This window comes from Neofelis nebulosa, chromosome 12 (genome assembly GCF_028018385.1).
Source record: "Neofelis nebulosa isolate mNeoNeb1 chromosome 12, mNeoNeb1.pri, whole genome shotgun sequence".
NCBI lineage: Eukaryota > Metazoa > Chordata > Mammalia > Carnivora > Felidae > Neofelis > Neofelis nebulosa.
The window spans coordinates 75,895,057-75,911,836 of record NC_080793.1 but is presented as its reverse complement, the minus strand read 5'-3'; the positions used below and the strand labels follow the sequence as shown (position 1 = coordinate 75,911,836).

The window sequence follows — 16,780 nt, the reverse complement described above, 5'->3', positions numbered from 1 at the left end:
GTAAACAGCGAAAAACAGCAAACAATGTAGAAGACAAACCAGGAGATTATCTACAAGACTTTAAAGTAGCCAGAAGTTTCTTAAAAAGGATTCAAAAAGCACTAATCAGAAGGGGTTGGGGGGTGGGGGGGTGGGGGGGTGGGGAATGATAAGAACTTCTGTCTAGTGAAGGAACCAAGAGGAAATAAAAAGCAAGCCAAGAAGTGGAAAAGATAACTTGAACACATTTACTCAACAGAAATGTATATCCCTGGGGCACCTGGGTGGTTCAGTCAGTTAAGCTTCCCACTCTTGATTTCAGTTCAGGTCATGATCTCATGGTCCTGAGATCGAATCCTATGTTGGGCTCTGCACAGGGCATGGAGCCTGCTTAAGATTCTCTGTCTCTGTCTCTGTCTCTTCTTCTGCTCCTCTCTCTCATTTGCACTCTCCCTCTCTCTCAAAAAAAAAAAAAAAAAAAAAAAAGAAAGAAAAATATATTTCCTTAATATATAAAAGGCTCCTACAAAATATAAGGAATCAGACAACTCAGCAGATAAAAAAAAGTAAAAAGCATTTTTAAAAAAATTTTTTTTAACGTTTATTTATTTTTGAGACAGAGCATGAACGGGGGAGGGGCAGAGAGAGGGAGACACAGAATCTGAAACAGGCTCCAGGCTCTGAGCTGTCAGCACAGAGCCCGACATGGGGCTCGAACTCACGGACCGCGAGATCATGACCTGAGCCGAAGTCGACCACTTAACCGACTGAGCCACCCAGGCGCCCCAAGCATTTTTTTAAATAACCAAAGAGCAGGGCGCCTGGGTGGCTCAGTGGGTTAAGCGTCCAACTTCAGCTCAGGTCATGATCTCACAGTTTGTGACTTTCAAGCCCCACACAGGGCTCTGTGCTGACAGCTCACAGCCTGGAGCCTGCTTCAGATTGTGTCTCCCTCTCTCTCTACCCCTCCCCCGCTTGTGCTGTCTCTCTCACTCAAAAATAAACATTAAAAAAATTTTTAAATAACCAAATGGCCAATGAACATATGAAAAGGTGCTGAGCATCCCTAGTTATCAAAGAAATACAAACTGAAACAACAACGTGATGCCACTATCTAGCTAATGGATTAAACTAAAATAAAAGGACTAACAATACCAAGAACTGTCAAAGATCTGGAACTAGAACTCTCGTGGATGGCTAGTGGGAATGTAAACTGATACAATCGTTCTGGACAATCTTTGGTAGTGTCTACATCCTGAAAATGACCAGATGGATATCTTCTGACTCAGCGATTCCAAATCCTAGGTACTTAGCCTGAAGAAATGCACACCTTTGTTAATCAAAAGACAGGTACAAGAATGTTTATACTGGAATTATTTGCAAGAGCCAGAAACACCCAAACGTATATTAACAATAAGAAATATAAGCAAACTGTGACATATGGAATAAAATACAAGAGTGCTATCCAATACAGAGCCACCAGTCACATGTAAATTTTAACATGAATTAAGAGGCTCCTGGGTGGCTCAGTTGCTTAACCTACCAACTTCGGCTCAGGTCATGATCTCATGGTTCGTGAGTTCGTGCCCCGCGACAGACTCAGTGCTGACAGCTCAGAACCTGGAGCCTGCTTCGGATTCTGTGTCTCCTCTCTGCCCCTCGCCCGCTCGTGGTTTCTCTCTTTCTCTCTCTCTCTCTCTCTCTCTAAAATTAATAAATAAAAACAGTAAAAAAAAAAAAAAATATATATATATATAAATTAATAAGATTAAATAAAAGTTAAGATTCAGTTCCTCAGTCACAGTACCCACATTTCATAGGCTCAGTGGCCACATGTGGGGGGTGGTGGCTACCATATTGTATAGCACGGACATAAAACATTTTCATGAAGCTCTATGGGGCATTGCTATTATACATGCAGAAATGAGAATAAATGAATCACAGTGACAAGTAAAAACATGGGTGAATGCCACAAATGTGGAACAGAAAAAAACAGATACACAGGAGCATATACCACATGCTTGCACTCATACATACAAAGTTCAAACACTAACACAACTAATCTACGGTATTAGGAGTCAAGATGGGGGTCACCCTTTAGGAGTTGGGGACACTGACTGGAAGGAAGCATAAGGAAGTGTCTGAGCTTTTGGTCATACTAATCTAGATCAGCAGACGTGGACGCAAGCGTGCTCACAATGGAAAAATACACATGGCTCGATACTGATGATGCGTGTACTTTTCTGAGTGTAAAAATTACAACAACAAAAAAAAAAAAAAAAAGAAAGAAAGAAAGAGAAAAAAATGCTCAGCCTCAATCTACTTGCTAAACTCCTTCTTTGTTTCAGTCCTCCTCTGATAAAATGGAACTCAAGACACTCATCCTGGATAAATGCTATGGCATGCCTTAGGATTACAGAATAACTGTAGCCAAGAAATAGGGATTTTTAACAAATCTTACATTCATCTTCTATTTTTACATGGCTGTCATGGATATAAAATGAATAAAGAAACAAGGACAGAGTAGGGAGACAAAAAATGTGGCTGGAAAGTATTTGCTAGATATTAAAAGAGAAAAGACCAGGGGCGCCTGGCTGGCTCAGTCAGTTTGGCTCAGGTCATGATCTCACAGTATGCAGGTTCAGGTCCTGTGTCAGTCTCTCTGCTGTTAGCACAGAGCCCACTTTGGATCTTGTCTCCCCTTCTCTCTGCCCCTCCCGCCCCCCCAATAAGTATCAATTAAAAACATCTTTAAGAAAAAAAAAAAGAGAAAAGACCATATGCAAAGAGATTCTAAAAGCTGAGTACTAGAGAATCAGTGGTGATTCAACTCCCAACAAGAGTCCTACAGAGAAAGGAGACAGCTGTAAACCAACCTCAGATCAAGTTGGTAGCAAAAGGTGTCCATATTCCTTTAGGCTCTTTATTAGAAAGAAAACTCTCAGATTTGTAGACACAGGAGTAGAAAGTTTTCCTAGGAGAAGTTGCAGACTGTCTTTGGTGGCCAGCAGCCAACAACCCAATTGAAATTGGGGCGCCTGGGTGGCTCAGTTAGTTGGTCGTACAACTTCAGCTCAGGTCCCTATCTCGCGGTCCCTGAGTTCGAGCCCCGCGGCGGGCTCTGGGCTGATGGCTCAGAGCCTGGAGCCTGCTTCCGATTCTGTGTCTCCCTCTCTCTCTGCCCCTCCCCCGTTCATGCTCTGTCTCTCTCTGTCAAATAAATAAATAAATAAATAAATAAATAAATAAATAAATAAATAAATAACAAGTTAACAACAGCATCATTTCTTTCTCAGAGTTTTGGAATCAGAGAATCAACACAAGGAAAAACCAACTTGGAAAGGATCTCAGAGGGTGTCCAGTCTATCCGGTCTTATTTCAGCAAAACTGCCTTAAAGAATTTCACAGGTTGTAAATACATTCTGTTTTTGAACACATCCAGATAAGGGGATTTCTCTACCTTCCTTGCTGTCCCATTTCAATGACTGTCACTCTAAGGAAAGTTCCCTTCAAATACATCCTAAATCCGGCCATGCTGTTTAAGTTATTTTCTGCTTGTTTTATTCTTCTTCTCCTTTTTTTTAATGCTTATTTTTGAGAGAAAGAGAGTGAGCAGGGGAAAGACAGAGAGGGAGAAGAGGACAGAGGGTCCGAAGCGGGCTCCATGCTGACAGCAGACAGCCAATGTGGAGTTCGAACTCATGAATCATGAGATCATGACCTGAGCCGAAGTCAGACGCTCAACCGACTGAGCCACCCAGGCGATCCTTGCTTGTTTGATTCTTAATACAGAAGATTAACAGTGTTCGTCCCCACCCCTCATGCTAATTCATCTTCTAACAACTTGCAAACTCTTTTGATTTATCATCTATATTTTCATATACATTATCTATCTAACCCTTGCAACAATCCTATTATTAGCTGCTGCACTTTACAGATGGGGACATTCAGGCTTAGAGAGTAAAGAAATTTAGGCTTAGGGAAAAAATGTGACAATCCCAAGGTTACTCAGCTATTCAGGGCTTGGGTTCAAACTCAGCTACTTGCATCATATATAACTGTTACTAAGTCACGAACCCCTCAACCTCTCCATGCCCCCATTCTGAACAAGCCCAGAGTAAGAAGCTGTCCTTTAAAACAGGCTTAGCAAATGCCGAGCAAAACTGGAGGGTTTTCTTGCACAGAGAATCCACGTGTCATTTTATTTTCTAAACTGGCAGGGTGATGTTGCAGTGGGTAATTGTGATTTGTGCCAACATCATTCTCTTCTCTTAGTAACTGTACCCTGACTTGCCTCAGGAACTGTCAATCAAATTGCCCAGCCTTGTCCAAAAAGCTAGCACAGAATCCAGGCCAGACCTCTCAGGCAAGTTTCCCCAGATATCCGATCCTCGAGTGGAGTAAAAGAAGAATGAAAATGGTCAGAGTTCATCTGTGTCACAGAGGAGTTCCCTAGACCTGCCCTGGTTTCCAGGAACTAGCCACTTCTCCACGCTTCTCCACTTCTCCACACTTCTCGGGGTCACCTCCTGTTCTTGTTAAGCCCTTCTTAACTTAGCCAGGGTTCTCTGTTGCTTATAAGCACAGAACACTGACTGATACAACTCTTTAGAGAAACATGAAAATACTTACTTAGTAAGTTCTGCTTTAATTATGTGCTTATTCTGGTGGCAAATATGAAAATGAAATCAGTCTCTGAGCATTTGGTAAACTAAGAAAATCCCTTCATGTTGAAAAAGGGAGTCTGGGAATGAATTTTTGTTCAACTGATCGAAAGTAGCAGTAAGTTAGCAAGTCCTCCAGAATTCTGGCTACGTTTTTCTTCTGAAACATGGCTTCTGGGATCTTAGATTTCTCAGGAAGTGCAGAAAATTCAGAAAGCTGTGCAAGTGTTTAATGAGGCACTCTCCTGGTGAAAAGTCCTTTCTTAGAGGGAGGACAGAGATGCCGTAGTAACATGTGTTCTCAGTGGCACTCATTGGCCAGGAAAAAGGGAAACGGGTGTCATGCCTGCAAACTCCTGGCTAGTCAATTTGGTGCCGAGTGAGGCCCAGTCATCTGGGACTTCCAAGTCTAAAAGCAGAAACTAAAAGAAAAGGTGACAGTGTCTGACTTTGACTCAACAGTCTTGAATTCATCGCATGAAGAAGCATTGCATTACATTCTATTCTCCTCCGGGGACCAGACAAAAGAGCAAAGTCTATGAGTCCTCTGAAATTGCCCTAAGAATAGCTTGATTTCAAAATTCTCAGAAACTATCCAGAAACAAGGATACCAGGATCTGCTAATCTGGGGTCATTTACTCCATGAAAAAAAAAAAAAGCTCTCACAACATTCGGCACATGATGCAGAGACAACGAATTACAAAACAAGAGGTCTGTTTACTGTGACATCATTTGCAATCCGAGGAAATAAAGCACGTGCATATAAAATATCAACAGGGCCATGCAGGAACTGCCAGATAAAGATAATAAATACATAAAAATCACGGGTCAATACCTGACCTATTTCCCACACTGTAACTCAAGGGAGTTCTTAGCCATGTGAGCACAGAAACTTTTTTTTTCTTGATCTCTCCTTTTTTACAAAGAGCTGATTTCAACACCCAAACAACGAATAATCAGAAGAATACGTCTGTTTAAGAGAGGAAAACTGTAAGATAATACTGATGGACATTCTCCCTTTTGGACAGTAAAAAATGATGGACGATGGCGCACCTGGGTGGTTCAACTGGTTGAGCATCAGACTCTTGGTTTCCGCTCAGGTCATGATCCCAGGGTCATGGGATCGAGCCCTGTGTCAGGCTCCAAGCTGAGCGTGGAGCCTGCTTAAGATTTTCTCTCTCTCTCTCTCTCTCTCTCTCTCTCTATCTATCTATCTTTCTCTCTCTCTGCCCTGCCTCTATCTTTCCCTCTGTCCTGCCCCTGCTCATGGACATGCTGGTTCTCTCTCTCTCTAAAATAAAAAATAAAATAAAAATCAATTTAAAAATGACAGAGGAACCTCATAGAATGCCTTGCACCTAGTGGAGGCTTAAATGTATCTTTTGATTTGACTGAGCAACAAGTATTTAATCCCTTTTAACATCAGCTATCCACAGTTGTGTTTAGGGATATGGCAAAGTAATATTTAGGAGTAAACAAACCCTAGCTCACAGTATAGTGAGAAGTCGTCTTTGGACCTGTTCTCTCAACTTGGGCAGAGCCCAAGCAGCTCACCTGTAAACGTTACTCACTTGGCAGAGAAAATTCAAGAATGGGAGAGCAGATACTCAGAGAAGAACTGATCTTTATTTTTGGTAAAAGTTTGCAATTTATTACAAGCTACTCCAGAGCTAGCCAATCCCTGGATTGTTAAGTTCTACAAAAAGGCGTGGGTTGCTACACCACCATCTAGGGCAGAGACCATGGCCTGGACTCCCCATGACCACTGCACCAGCCCCCCAGCTAACTGGAGGGACTCTCAATTCAGTGTAGTAACACTTACGCAGGAGCCAGAGAAATTCCAGTATTCTGCTGTGGTATTCTCATTGCTGGAACCAATTTCACAGCAAACAAAACTGTGACAATTTCCCAGTTAAGAACACGCCATACTATTTGTAAGCTACGTTTTGCTTTATAAAATACATGAACTCAGAGGCAAGTACAGAGTCAGGCAAGTACACAGTTAGCAAGTTTTTGTTTCTCTTTATGCTACTACCAAACACTGTGGCCAACGTGGACATAGATGCAAAGAAGCCTTTACAAAAACTATGTTTTTTAAGTCTTTAGTGTCACAAAATAATATAAGTCACAGCGCATTTCTTCCAAGTAATTGCTAATAACCTGCACACCAAATCTCTCAACTATTAAACAGAGAGCATATTGTAACCAGAAACCTCTGTAGAAAATTCTAAGCAAAACATATTATTATTAAATGGGTGTCATAAACACAAGAAAATAAAATTCAAACTTCTAAGCCTAGATTCAAAACCTGTCAGAAACACATTCTAAACCAGTTTGATTTTACTTTCCAGTTCTCCTAAAAATTCTGTTCAAGTTAAATTGGCCAACACAGTCACATTCCTTTTTCTCAACATTTATCCCTGCCATCCCTCCGCCCCAAAGTGCCTCTCCTTCAGCTACCCCCTTGACTCTTTCTGAATTGTAAAATTCTGCCCAGCCCTAATGAAACTTCTCTGCGTCCCTGAAAGCACAGTTTTTATTCGCTTTTGCACATAAAACCATTTCAACAGCTATGTGCTGATCTGAATAACGATTTTTACAACTCGGGGGCAGAAGAGGAAGCTTTCAGTGGTCTAATGTTATAATGATTTGCCTGTTCATAAAACAGGGTTGTTTTGAGCCTTTACTACACACAAGGTACAACACCAGGGTCAGTGAAGAACGCTGAGGTGCAATGGATACATCCTCTACCTTCAAGGAGCTTGGAGTCTAGTGGGGAAAATAAGATCAACACCCAAGTCATCATAAGAACACAAACTAGACAATTATAAACACTCCTCTACGGCTTCTGCTAAAGGAGGGTGGGATTACTTACCCAATGGAAGGGGGGAGGTGTGCAGAGAAGGACTCTAGGAGGATGTAGCAGCTGGATGCAACAGAAAGAAGACTTTAGGTCCTTAGTAAGCACTGACAAAGGCAAGGAGTGGGCAGAGCTTGGAAGTAAGGAGTGATGCTTCAGAATATGTGTATGTTGTAGAGAAAATGGAATGAGTGGGTAAGTCATTTATATTACAAATTAAAGGGGATTCAACATACTGAGAAATTCAGAGGTCAGCACACACTCATGTCATTGTATCAGGCAGTATGTGAAATAACCAAGAGAGGGCGGAAGATTCCACAGGGTAATTATGATATCTGAGAAAAATCGTAACATTTTAACTTTTTATGATATTGCTTTTCCACCGAATGGTGTTCATCACAGTACATTCTACTTAACTAGAACTGATACAAAGACTTCACATGCTCTTAAATATTCTTTATTGTGTTATACGAATAAAGCATACATCCCACTCTGTCTTCTATACCTCTACATGATGGTACAATAAATGATCTTCAAATGAAAAGCTACCATCAAAGCAAGATCCTGAAACATTCTTCTGGAATATCCAAGAAATGTGATTTTTCTGCATCAGTAAGAGAGACTGCGTTATATTATACAGTGTAAACTGGCAATACGTTATATATATAACACATATTGCCAGTTATCCACATAGACACATCTGACCCTTAAAAAACACAGGTTTGGGGGCACCTGGGTGGCTCAGCTGGCTGGGCATCTGACTTCAGCCCAGGTCATGATTTCGCAGTCTGTGAGTTCAAGCCCCACGTAGAGCTCTGTGCTGACAACTCAGAGCCTGGAGCCTGCTTCAGATTCTGTCTCCCCCCCTCGCTGCCCCTCCCCGACTTGCACTCTTTCTCTCTCAAATAAATAAATAAATAAATAAATAAATAAATAATTAATTAAAAAAACAAAAAAAACACACAGGTTTGAACCCTGCAGGTGCATTTATACATGGATTTTTCTGATATAGTACAGTACTATAAATGTATTTTCTCTTCCTTGTGATTTTCTGAATAACATTTTCTTTTCTCTAGCTTGCTTTTTTGTAACAATACAGTGTATAAAACGTATAACACACAAAGTATGTGTTAATCAACTGTTTATGTTATCAGTAAGGCTTCTAGTCAACAGGAAGCTAGTAAGTTTTGGACAAACCAAAAGCTATACGTGGATTTTTGACCACATGGGGGATCAGCACCCCTAATGCCCACATTGTTCGAGGGTCAACCGTACATCATAGCACACGTGTGGTAACTCAGCCAGAATTCATCAGATCATGATATTATCAACTAATTGTGGATTGGGACAGTCACTGGTATTAAAGGCAGTTCCTTCAACAGAATTTCCTCCCACTGCAACAAAACCAGTATGCCACTCTTTCAGAAATTCACTACACTGAGATTTCTTAGTGGGGAAAAACAGCCTTGATCCTTCTACATGTAGACTGGTTAGATATCCAGGCAGCCTCATGTGGTTCAAGCAAACACGCTCCCAGGCTCATAAAGCTGCCCAGATCTTTTTCACTCTTGAGGGTTCTTTGTGGAGGGCCTCTCTGCTATTTGTGGACACGCTCTCTTGTTGCCCTCGGCAAACTAAGTACGAGAGCATCAGTTACATCAGAAACAGCCAGTTGATTTCAAGGAAACATCCAAGAAAAATAAATGCCTGATTTTAAGATGATGTGTATAGTTAGAAGCTTCTCAATGGTAACAGAAGTGAAGGTACACGGCACTGCTTTATTTTACCTATGATTCACTTTGAGTTAAATCCTAGTGTATGAGTCACAGCAGGAATGCCAGCTTCTTGCTGTTACATATTGATCTGGGTGTATGGAACCATTTCTAAGAGTAGATTCTCCAGAGTACTGAGGGAGAGTGGAAGTTCTGATGAAGCCCTAAAGCAAGTGTAGGTACAAATTTAGTGCTCTGTCAACACAAGGCGAGGCTTTACCAGCTTACGATAAAATCAACACCTCCAAGCCCTGAAAAAATTTGTTGGTTTTTTTTTGTCCTAACCCCTTCTCCAGTGACGTTAGAAGTTTGCATTACTTGAACACAATTGCAGGGAAACGTGTTTGAAAGGTTATTGGAAGTGACAGATGGGCCTATTTTGAAATAAAATTAAGCCTGTGGCACTACTGAAAGGAAGTCACGAAATCCAAAATTAAACCGGACAGAATGCTCTTAAGCTGTTTTTGTTCTTTTTTTTTTTTTTTTTTTTTTTTTTTGCCAAGGAAGCACAAAGAGTGGGAGGTTGAAACAAGGCTGCTGCCTCTTCTCTGAATTCACTCACCTTGGTCAATTTGTCTTGAACTCACAAACTGTCTTCTTAATGTAGTGTGGCGTCCCCTAAGTTTTATACCTCCATCTGTTTACCACTGAACATCCAAATAATGTCTTTTATCGGTATCGCTAAGAACACAACTCTAATTGTGCATAGCTGTGACTTTAAAGATTTAAGGGGGGAAAAAAAACTATAAGGAACGTATTGAACCATTAAAAGTCCCATTTAAGATGAGATGAAAAACAGGCACTTCAAAACCCACCCACTGCACATCCCAGACCTGTGAAGGGTGCCTGCGCACCGTGGACGGCTACGCCAGCGATCCCGTGCGGATCCACGCCTACCTTATTGTGCTCGTACTTGTAGGGGATCTTGAGCGTGTCCATGGCTCTGATCATAGCCTGCATGGCCGTGAAGATGTTCTGATACACCAGCTTGGTGAAGCCCCTTTTGTCTTCATCAGAGTAGCCTGACCCATGGATGATTCTCATCTGCTTGATAAACGTACTCTTGCCGCTCTCTCCTGTCCCTGAAAGATGGACAACAGCAAAAGACGTCGTCAGACCATGACACCCTCTCAGTTTCCCAGACAACGAAACCAGACAGGGCAGCTTGGACGTGGCATCCCCAAACAGCCTGCTGGAGGGGCATCCCAGGAGGGCACATCACTAGGGGTAGAAAGGCCACCTGTAGAGAACACTCAGCAAAACTGCAGGGATGAGGATCCATCTCAGGGGCAGATGAGCTTAAACAAAACAAAACCAACCAACAAACAAAAAACCCTGTCACCTTTTTGTAAGCCACCCAGCGTGGAATTTTGATAGTGTATTTGTAACCACGTATCTTATGGCAAACACAACGAAATCAGCATCTTTTGAAGAGAATAAACACTTGATAAAGCTCTCTTCCCTGGAGAATATCTGCAAGACTGCCAGGAGGCTGGGCTGCTAGGCAGGATCTGGATCTGGAAATGACAATGCGCTTACATAAATGCCATTCGTAGGAAGGAAAAACGCCTAGAAAGTTCTACACATTTTGTTTCATTTTAAAATGAAGTGTGTGTGTATATATATATATGTGCTGTATATATGTGTGTGTGTGTATATATCATATATTTTTATATATATCACATATATATGATATATATATCACATATATATGATATATATATCACATATATACCATATGCCATATATATATGATACGTATATATCACATATATACCACATATGTGATATGTGTATATATATACACACACACACACACACACACACACATATAAAAGCATCAACTGTATCAGTGGCAGTTATCCCAAGGAATCACCTAATTCCGAGAAGTCACAGTGACACTCCTTCTGTCTGCTCATTCTTGACTGATAAATAACATGATATAGAAATTTACTGTTACTGGATTTTTCTCTTCTGTGCTCTTTTCTCTTTTTCAACATCTATTTTCTGTTAGTGTAAGCCTGAGGGCAATCCTTTCAAAGCTACCAATGACCATGGAAGGAAGAAGACAGAAAGATGAGATCATGTCACTGAATAACACTCTATTTCTTCCACAACTTATCCAACACTACGACTCTAAAAACTTCCTTTCTCCAAATGTAGGTGGCTTCTTTCCTACGTCACTTCATTTCTGAATATTTCTCACTCACTTTCAGGCTTCCTTGAGATTTCCAAAAAACAAATGTCTCTGTCTTCCCCTAACAGTGTAGAAAAACACTGAAAGTACCTATTTGCACATTACATTTGGAAGAATATAATATTAAAACACAGGATGACAGGGGCATCCTCATTGCCACTTCCTACCTACAAGGTGCTTACAAAAACAAGAAAAGAGAAAAGGAAAACTAAAACTAGGAATACAGCAGCTGTCCCAATTTCATTTTGTTTTTCTGGTGGTTGGATTTCATTATTATCTTTATAAACAATCAAGAAAAATTCAAATGAGTATTACGGTTTTCATAGAAGCACTCTTAAATGACTGCAGATGTCCGCGTAAACGCAGAAGCCTCGCACGGTTACGACGGAAGATGATTTCTAGCCCCAAGGTTCTGGGTCAACAACTCCTTTATCATTTTCAGATGACTCTTTTTTTTTTTTTTTTTTTTTTTAAACTTTTTAATTTTTTTTTTTTCAACTTTTTTTTTTTTATTTATTTTTGGGACAGAGAGAGACAGAGCATGAACAGGGGAGGGGCAGAGAGAGAGGGAGACACAGAATCGGAAACAGGCTCCAGGCTCCGAGCCATCAGCCCAGAGCCTGACGCGGGGCTCGAACTCACGTACCGTGAGATCGTGACCTGGCTGAAGTCGGACGCTCAACCGACTGCGCCACCCAGGCGCCCCCAGATGACTCTTAATCAGCACTCTGGACTCCTCCAACTACAAAGTTAACACTACAATGTGAATGCCTCAACCCATTTTAAGGAGCTTCACCGGAAGAGTTTAAAAGGACTATTTTACAATTCCAACCTTGAATACTGGGGGAAAAAACCCCAAAGCATCTAAAAAGTAGCACCTCTTGGTAGAAAAAGAACTACAGACTTGTTTCTCATTACCGATTAACAACTTATTTAAAAAAAAAAAAACAACCCTGATATCTTTACTCTCCCAAGCAATTCAAAGTACACAAGAAAAAAATCCAGCTTGCCTCTGTTTATTATCCTTGTCCACGGGACAATGGCTTGCTGTGAGGGCCCAACCATAGGCGTAATCATCAAATCAGAATCCCCGCTAGTTTTTTCCACAACAAAAACAAGAAGAAATCTTAATTTGTGAGGTTAATGACACGAGAAGGAAAGAGAATCAGGCAACAGGTCCCCTTCCGCCTGGCTTTCTGTGCAGCTTTTATATATTCATTTGGTGAGCAGAAAATACAAAATATAAAAATAAATGTAAAAAGATATAAAAATACGAAAGCAGCAGACAATAAACTGCACTGGCTTGTGTTTCCACAAAGTCTTGCTGGGCAGGAGCAGTCCATGCTTGGTACCTCTTTGGATCTAGTCACCTGGGCATCACACTAATGAACTCAATGAGATCAAACTAATGAGATCACACTAATGAGATCAAACAGAGGCAGAGCGCGGGACCAGTGAATGAATGGGGGGCACGTAAACAGGAAAGAAAAAAGCATCCAAAAACCAACTCCACATTAAGATATTAAGATTCCTAATGCCCCAGATATGTCCAGGGATCCTCTCTCGCCATTTGCGTGTCTTGCTCCACGCCCCAGGAGGCTGCCCCAAAAGGATTTCACGTCAACAGTTCCCTTACCCTCCGTCTTTTTCTTGGGTTTAGTTCACAGAAGACACAAGGAGACCAGAGAGTAGGAAAATGAGGAAGGGGAATTTCCTACAGCTCACTCCCTACAAGGGCACCAGAGGCACATTGTGTCTCCTTCAAAAGGCCACAGGTCCCGCTGGGTGTCTGCTCCCATACAGCTACCCTCTCTTGGTTCTTGTGACTGCTCTCTCCCCTTGCCAGACTGCTACTTGCCCCTATGACCTAGTCCCTTTATAGAACTCCCCTCAGCCACCCAGCTGGAGTGCGCCACAGGTTTCCTACTGGGACCCTGACTGGTACAAATGCCACAGGGAAGCAGGGGAAGCTTGGTAAGATGAAAGATGGTCGTTTCTCTATAAATTTTACTCACAAGGCAGTCTCTAGTCCATAAAAAGCTTACTAGCCACTATTTCACTCTGACAGCATTCTCCCAGAGGCCAACCATGATGAGGAAATGCTACAGCCCAATTCTACCCCAAAGTCCTAATAAACACAGTACTGGCCACCCACCCCCACAGTGTGTACACATGCAAAACAAACACACTCCAAGACCAGCCTCCAATAGAGAGGGGAAATCATGGCCTCTACCTCCTAAATACCCTCTCTCATAAAGGAAATCAAAAGAAATTTGTGTTCAACCCTTAATACTTTGCCAAGCACTTTGAAATACACTGTCATTTCATCTTCTCAAATATCTGTGAGACAGACATCCTTCTCCTCATTTCACAGAAAAGAAGAGGCCTTGGAGAGGCGAGGCATTGGGCAGAGACGACCCGGCTACTAATGGGCAACGTGCAGGTTCGACCCAGCCCTTAGCTGCCCAGTTTGGGTTTGTCACTATTTTTTTTTTAATTTTTTAACGTTTATTTATTTTTGAGACAGAGAGAGACAGAGCATGAATGGGGGAGGGGCAGAGAGAGAGGGAGACACAGAATCGGAGGCAGGCTCCAGGCTCTGAGCCATCAGCCCAGAGCCCGACGAGGGGCTGGAACTCACGGACCATGAGATCGTGACCTGAGCTGAAGTCGGACGCTTAAACGACTGAGCCACCCAGGCACCCCTGGGTTTGTCACTATTTTAATAGTCACGACTGCCCCTAAATCCAGGATAATTAGCTTCCACTGCCCACTGTATAAAAATATCTTCTGATGGCTTTGACTTCACCCAACTTTTATCCATCTAATCTAATTTTGAGTTTCTGAATACTACTTCAATTAGCAGGGATCCATATCGAATCTGGTGCCATCTTCCAATTGACTGGCCACTCATGAACTTAATGCTCATCCTTTGATGTTACTATATAAATGCAGTAAATTCAAGGCGAAGGCAAAGCTTCACGTAAGAGGAAGTCTGAGTGATTTTCAAACGCTGTAGGTTGAAGATAAAAGTAGTCAACTGACACATCATTCTTTTCTAACAATGGATTTAGCCCAAAAAAGGTAAATGGACTGACACCTCAACCAAGCAATTTAGCTACTTTGTTCCAAGAGTTCTATCATGGAGACAAATGAAATACTATTCTTAACAAATGTACAAGCCAAATATCATGTTGTCCTCCCATTTTTATAGACTTAAACAACATTCTCAGGATTTGAAATGGACATTTTGACAATCTACTCATGATTAATATCAAAAAACAATATTTGGTACAATTAAAAAAACAGCTATTCCTTAATTATATAAAATGGTGTTGTTTCCTAAAGCCACATGAAAAGTTCGATGAGAGACTTTGTAATTCTTTATGTCTGAATGAAAGAAATTAGACTTTTGAAAGAATGAAAGGAAGTAGATTCTTGTGAATCCAGCGATGGCTAATCTCTTTGCATAGCACAGGGCATAAGTAACTCTTGACCTATCTCAAGAAATACAAATCTACTGTTTCCAAAGCCATTGATAAAATCTAGCAATGAGCCCTTACATGAAAGTGCAGGTGGGAAAGGCTCTCATTTTTGCTGATTTAACTATAACTCCAATCAAGTCATGGAGTAACCATGACAAGCACGTCAATACATACAACGGTGCTCATCCCACAAAACTATTTTTTTTTCTTGGAATGGTCTCCATAAATACAGCTAAAAATTTTCCCTGGAAAAGCTGTTTCACCTTTTGGGTGGGTACTCTTAACTTTTCTTATTCTAGCTCATCAACACACCCAAAAATGAGACTACATGAGAATCATGCTATTAAAAAGGGCATACATAGCGACAGCCGACTGGCTCGGTCGGTAGAACGTGTGACTCTTACTCTTGGGGTGTGAGTCTGAGCCCCACATTGGATGTAGAGATTCCTTAAAAATAAAACCTAATTAAAAAGACAAAGAAGCACACATCAGCCAGCATGCATAATTGGCCTTGAGGGATACTTAGGGTTTTTTTCTTCCCTACTCTTTCCGTCAGAACAAAATCAAATACGAATTTAATATCCCATTGTGGAGGGCATCACTTTGTAAGCTGTTAGAATACAGCACACCAGACATATACGCAGTCACACACACACACAATCTGATGCTTCCATTTTAGGACTTGACAAGATCTCTGCAACACAAGAGGATTTCCACACACAGCTTCTGCCACAAATCCACATTTACTCTCTGTGTCCCGCTCAGGCTAAGCATCTATCTATATGACGAAACTGATTATCCTGCCCATTTGCACAATGAAATCTGTAAACAGTTCTGTCCAATTAATCTCTAAAGGCAGGACAGTTTTTCTTATCCCACACCCCCTATCCTCCCGAGATGGCAGTTTTAAATCCAGTAATACATTAACTTCTTAATGGCAATGGATTATCATTTACTGTTGGAAAGCGATCACGGATTCACTGGTTCCTTCTCTCACACTTAAGTTGGCTTCTCGGATTATACTTTCATCAAAAGAGCTGCAAAGCACAATTCACGTCTGCACAAGACTTGCTCATGCCCTAAAAACGTCAGTTACTACTGTCACTGCTCTGAAAGACGGTGGTATCCCTGACTGCTGGACAATGGCCCTGGAAAACAATCATCCAACACTACACTATCAGGAACTTGAAGGCTCCTGATGCTTCATTCCCTTCATCCGGAAAGAAAGGCAGAAAACACACCTCCGGGCCCCTTACAGGCTGTAAGAGACCCATCACTGCCCCTTTTTTTAGGCCCCCAGGAAAAAGAAGAAATGCCAACACTGAGTTATAAAAACTGTGGTATTTGAAGTTGTACAATAAATATATTCGTTTTGTCCTGCCAGTGCCTTTCATGACTGTATTTGGAGACATTGTCAAACCATCAGAAATCTACATCTGAAGCCTTTAATTAATGTGAAGGCTGGAGCCAAATGCCCCTGCCCTGCCCTCTTGATTGGCCAGCACCCAGATAGAGAAAGGCTAAGAACAAACCCAAGTCTCATGGAGCTCAATTCTAACTCAAGTAACTGTACTTAATAAGGACTGCTGGTTTAGGCCAAGAGTTTAAAATATAGAATCTCAGCACCCCCCCCCCCCACAGCTGAACTTGGACTACTTCCACATAATCTTGGATAAAGTAGAACCAGAAATTTCAGGGAGGAATTCGCTACCCATAAGCACAGCATCAAGCCACACGCGCAAGGAATTAGTAGCACTGAGATAAAAGTGATTTAAACACACCTAGTCAAAACTCAATCCATGTGTTGTCCACATCTCGGTCTA

At 41.5% G+C, this 16,780-nt stretch overlaps 1 protein-coding gene across 3 annotated transcripts in view; it reads right to left on the bottom strand.

The window, feature by feature from the left end:
• LOC131492038 (guanine nucleotide-binding protein G(q) subunit alpha) overlaps positions 1-16,780 on the bottom strand; it is a 320,026-nt gene that overhangs the window by 201,449 nt on the left and 101,797 nt on the right. For all 3 annotated transcript variants that reach the window (XM_058695647.1, XM_058695648.1, XM_058695649.1), the window contains exon 2: positions 10,173-10,357. In XM_058695647.1, coding sequence (XP_058551630.1) covers positions 10,173-10,357 — 185 coding nt within the window. The remainder of the gene's footprint in view (positions 1-10,172; positions 10,358-16,780) is intronic.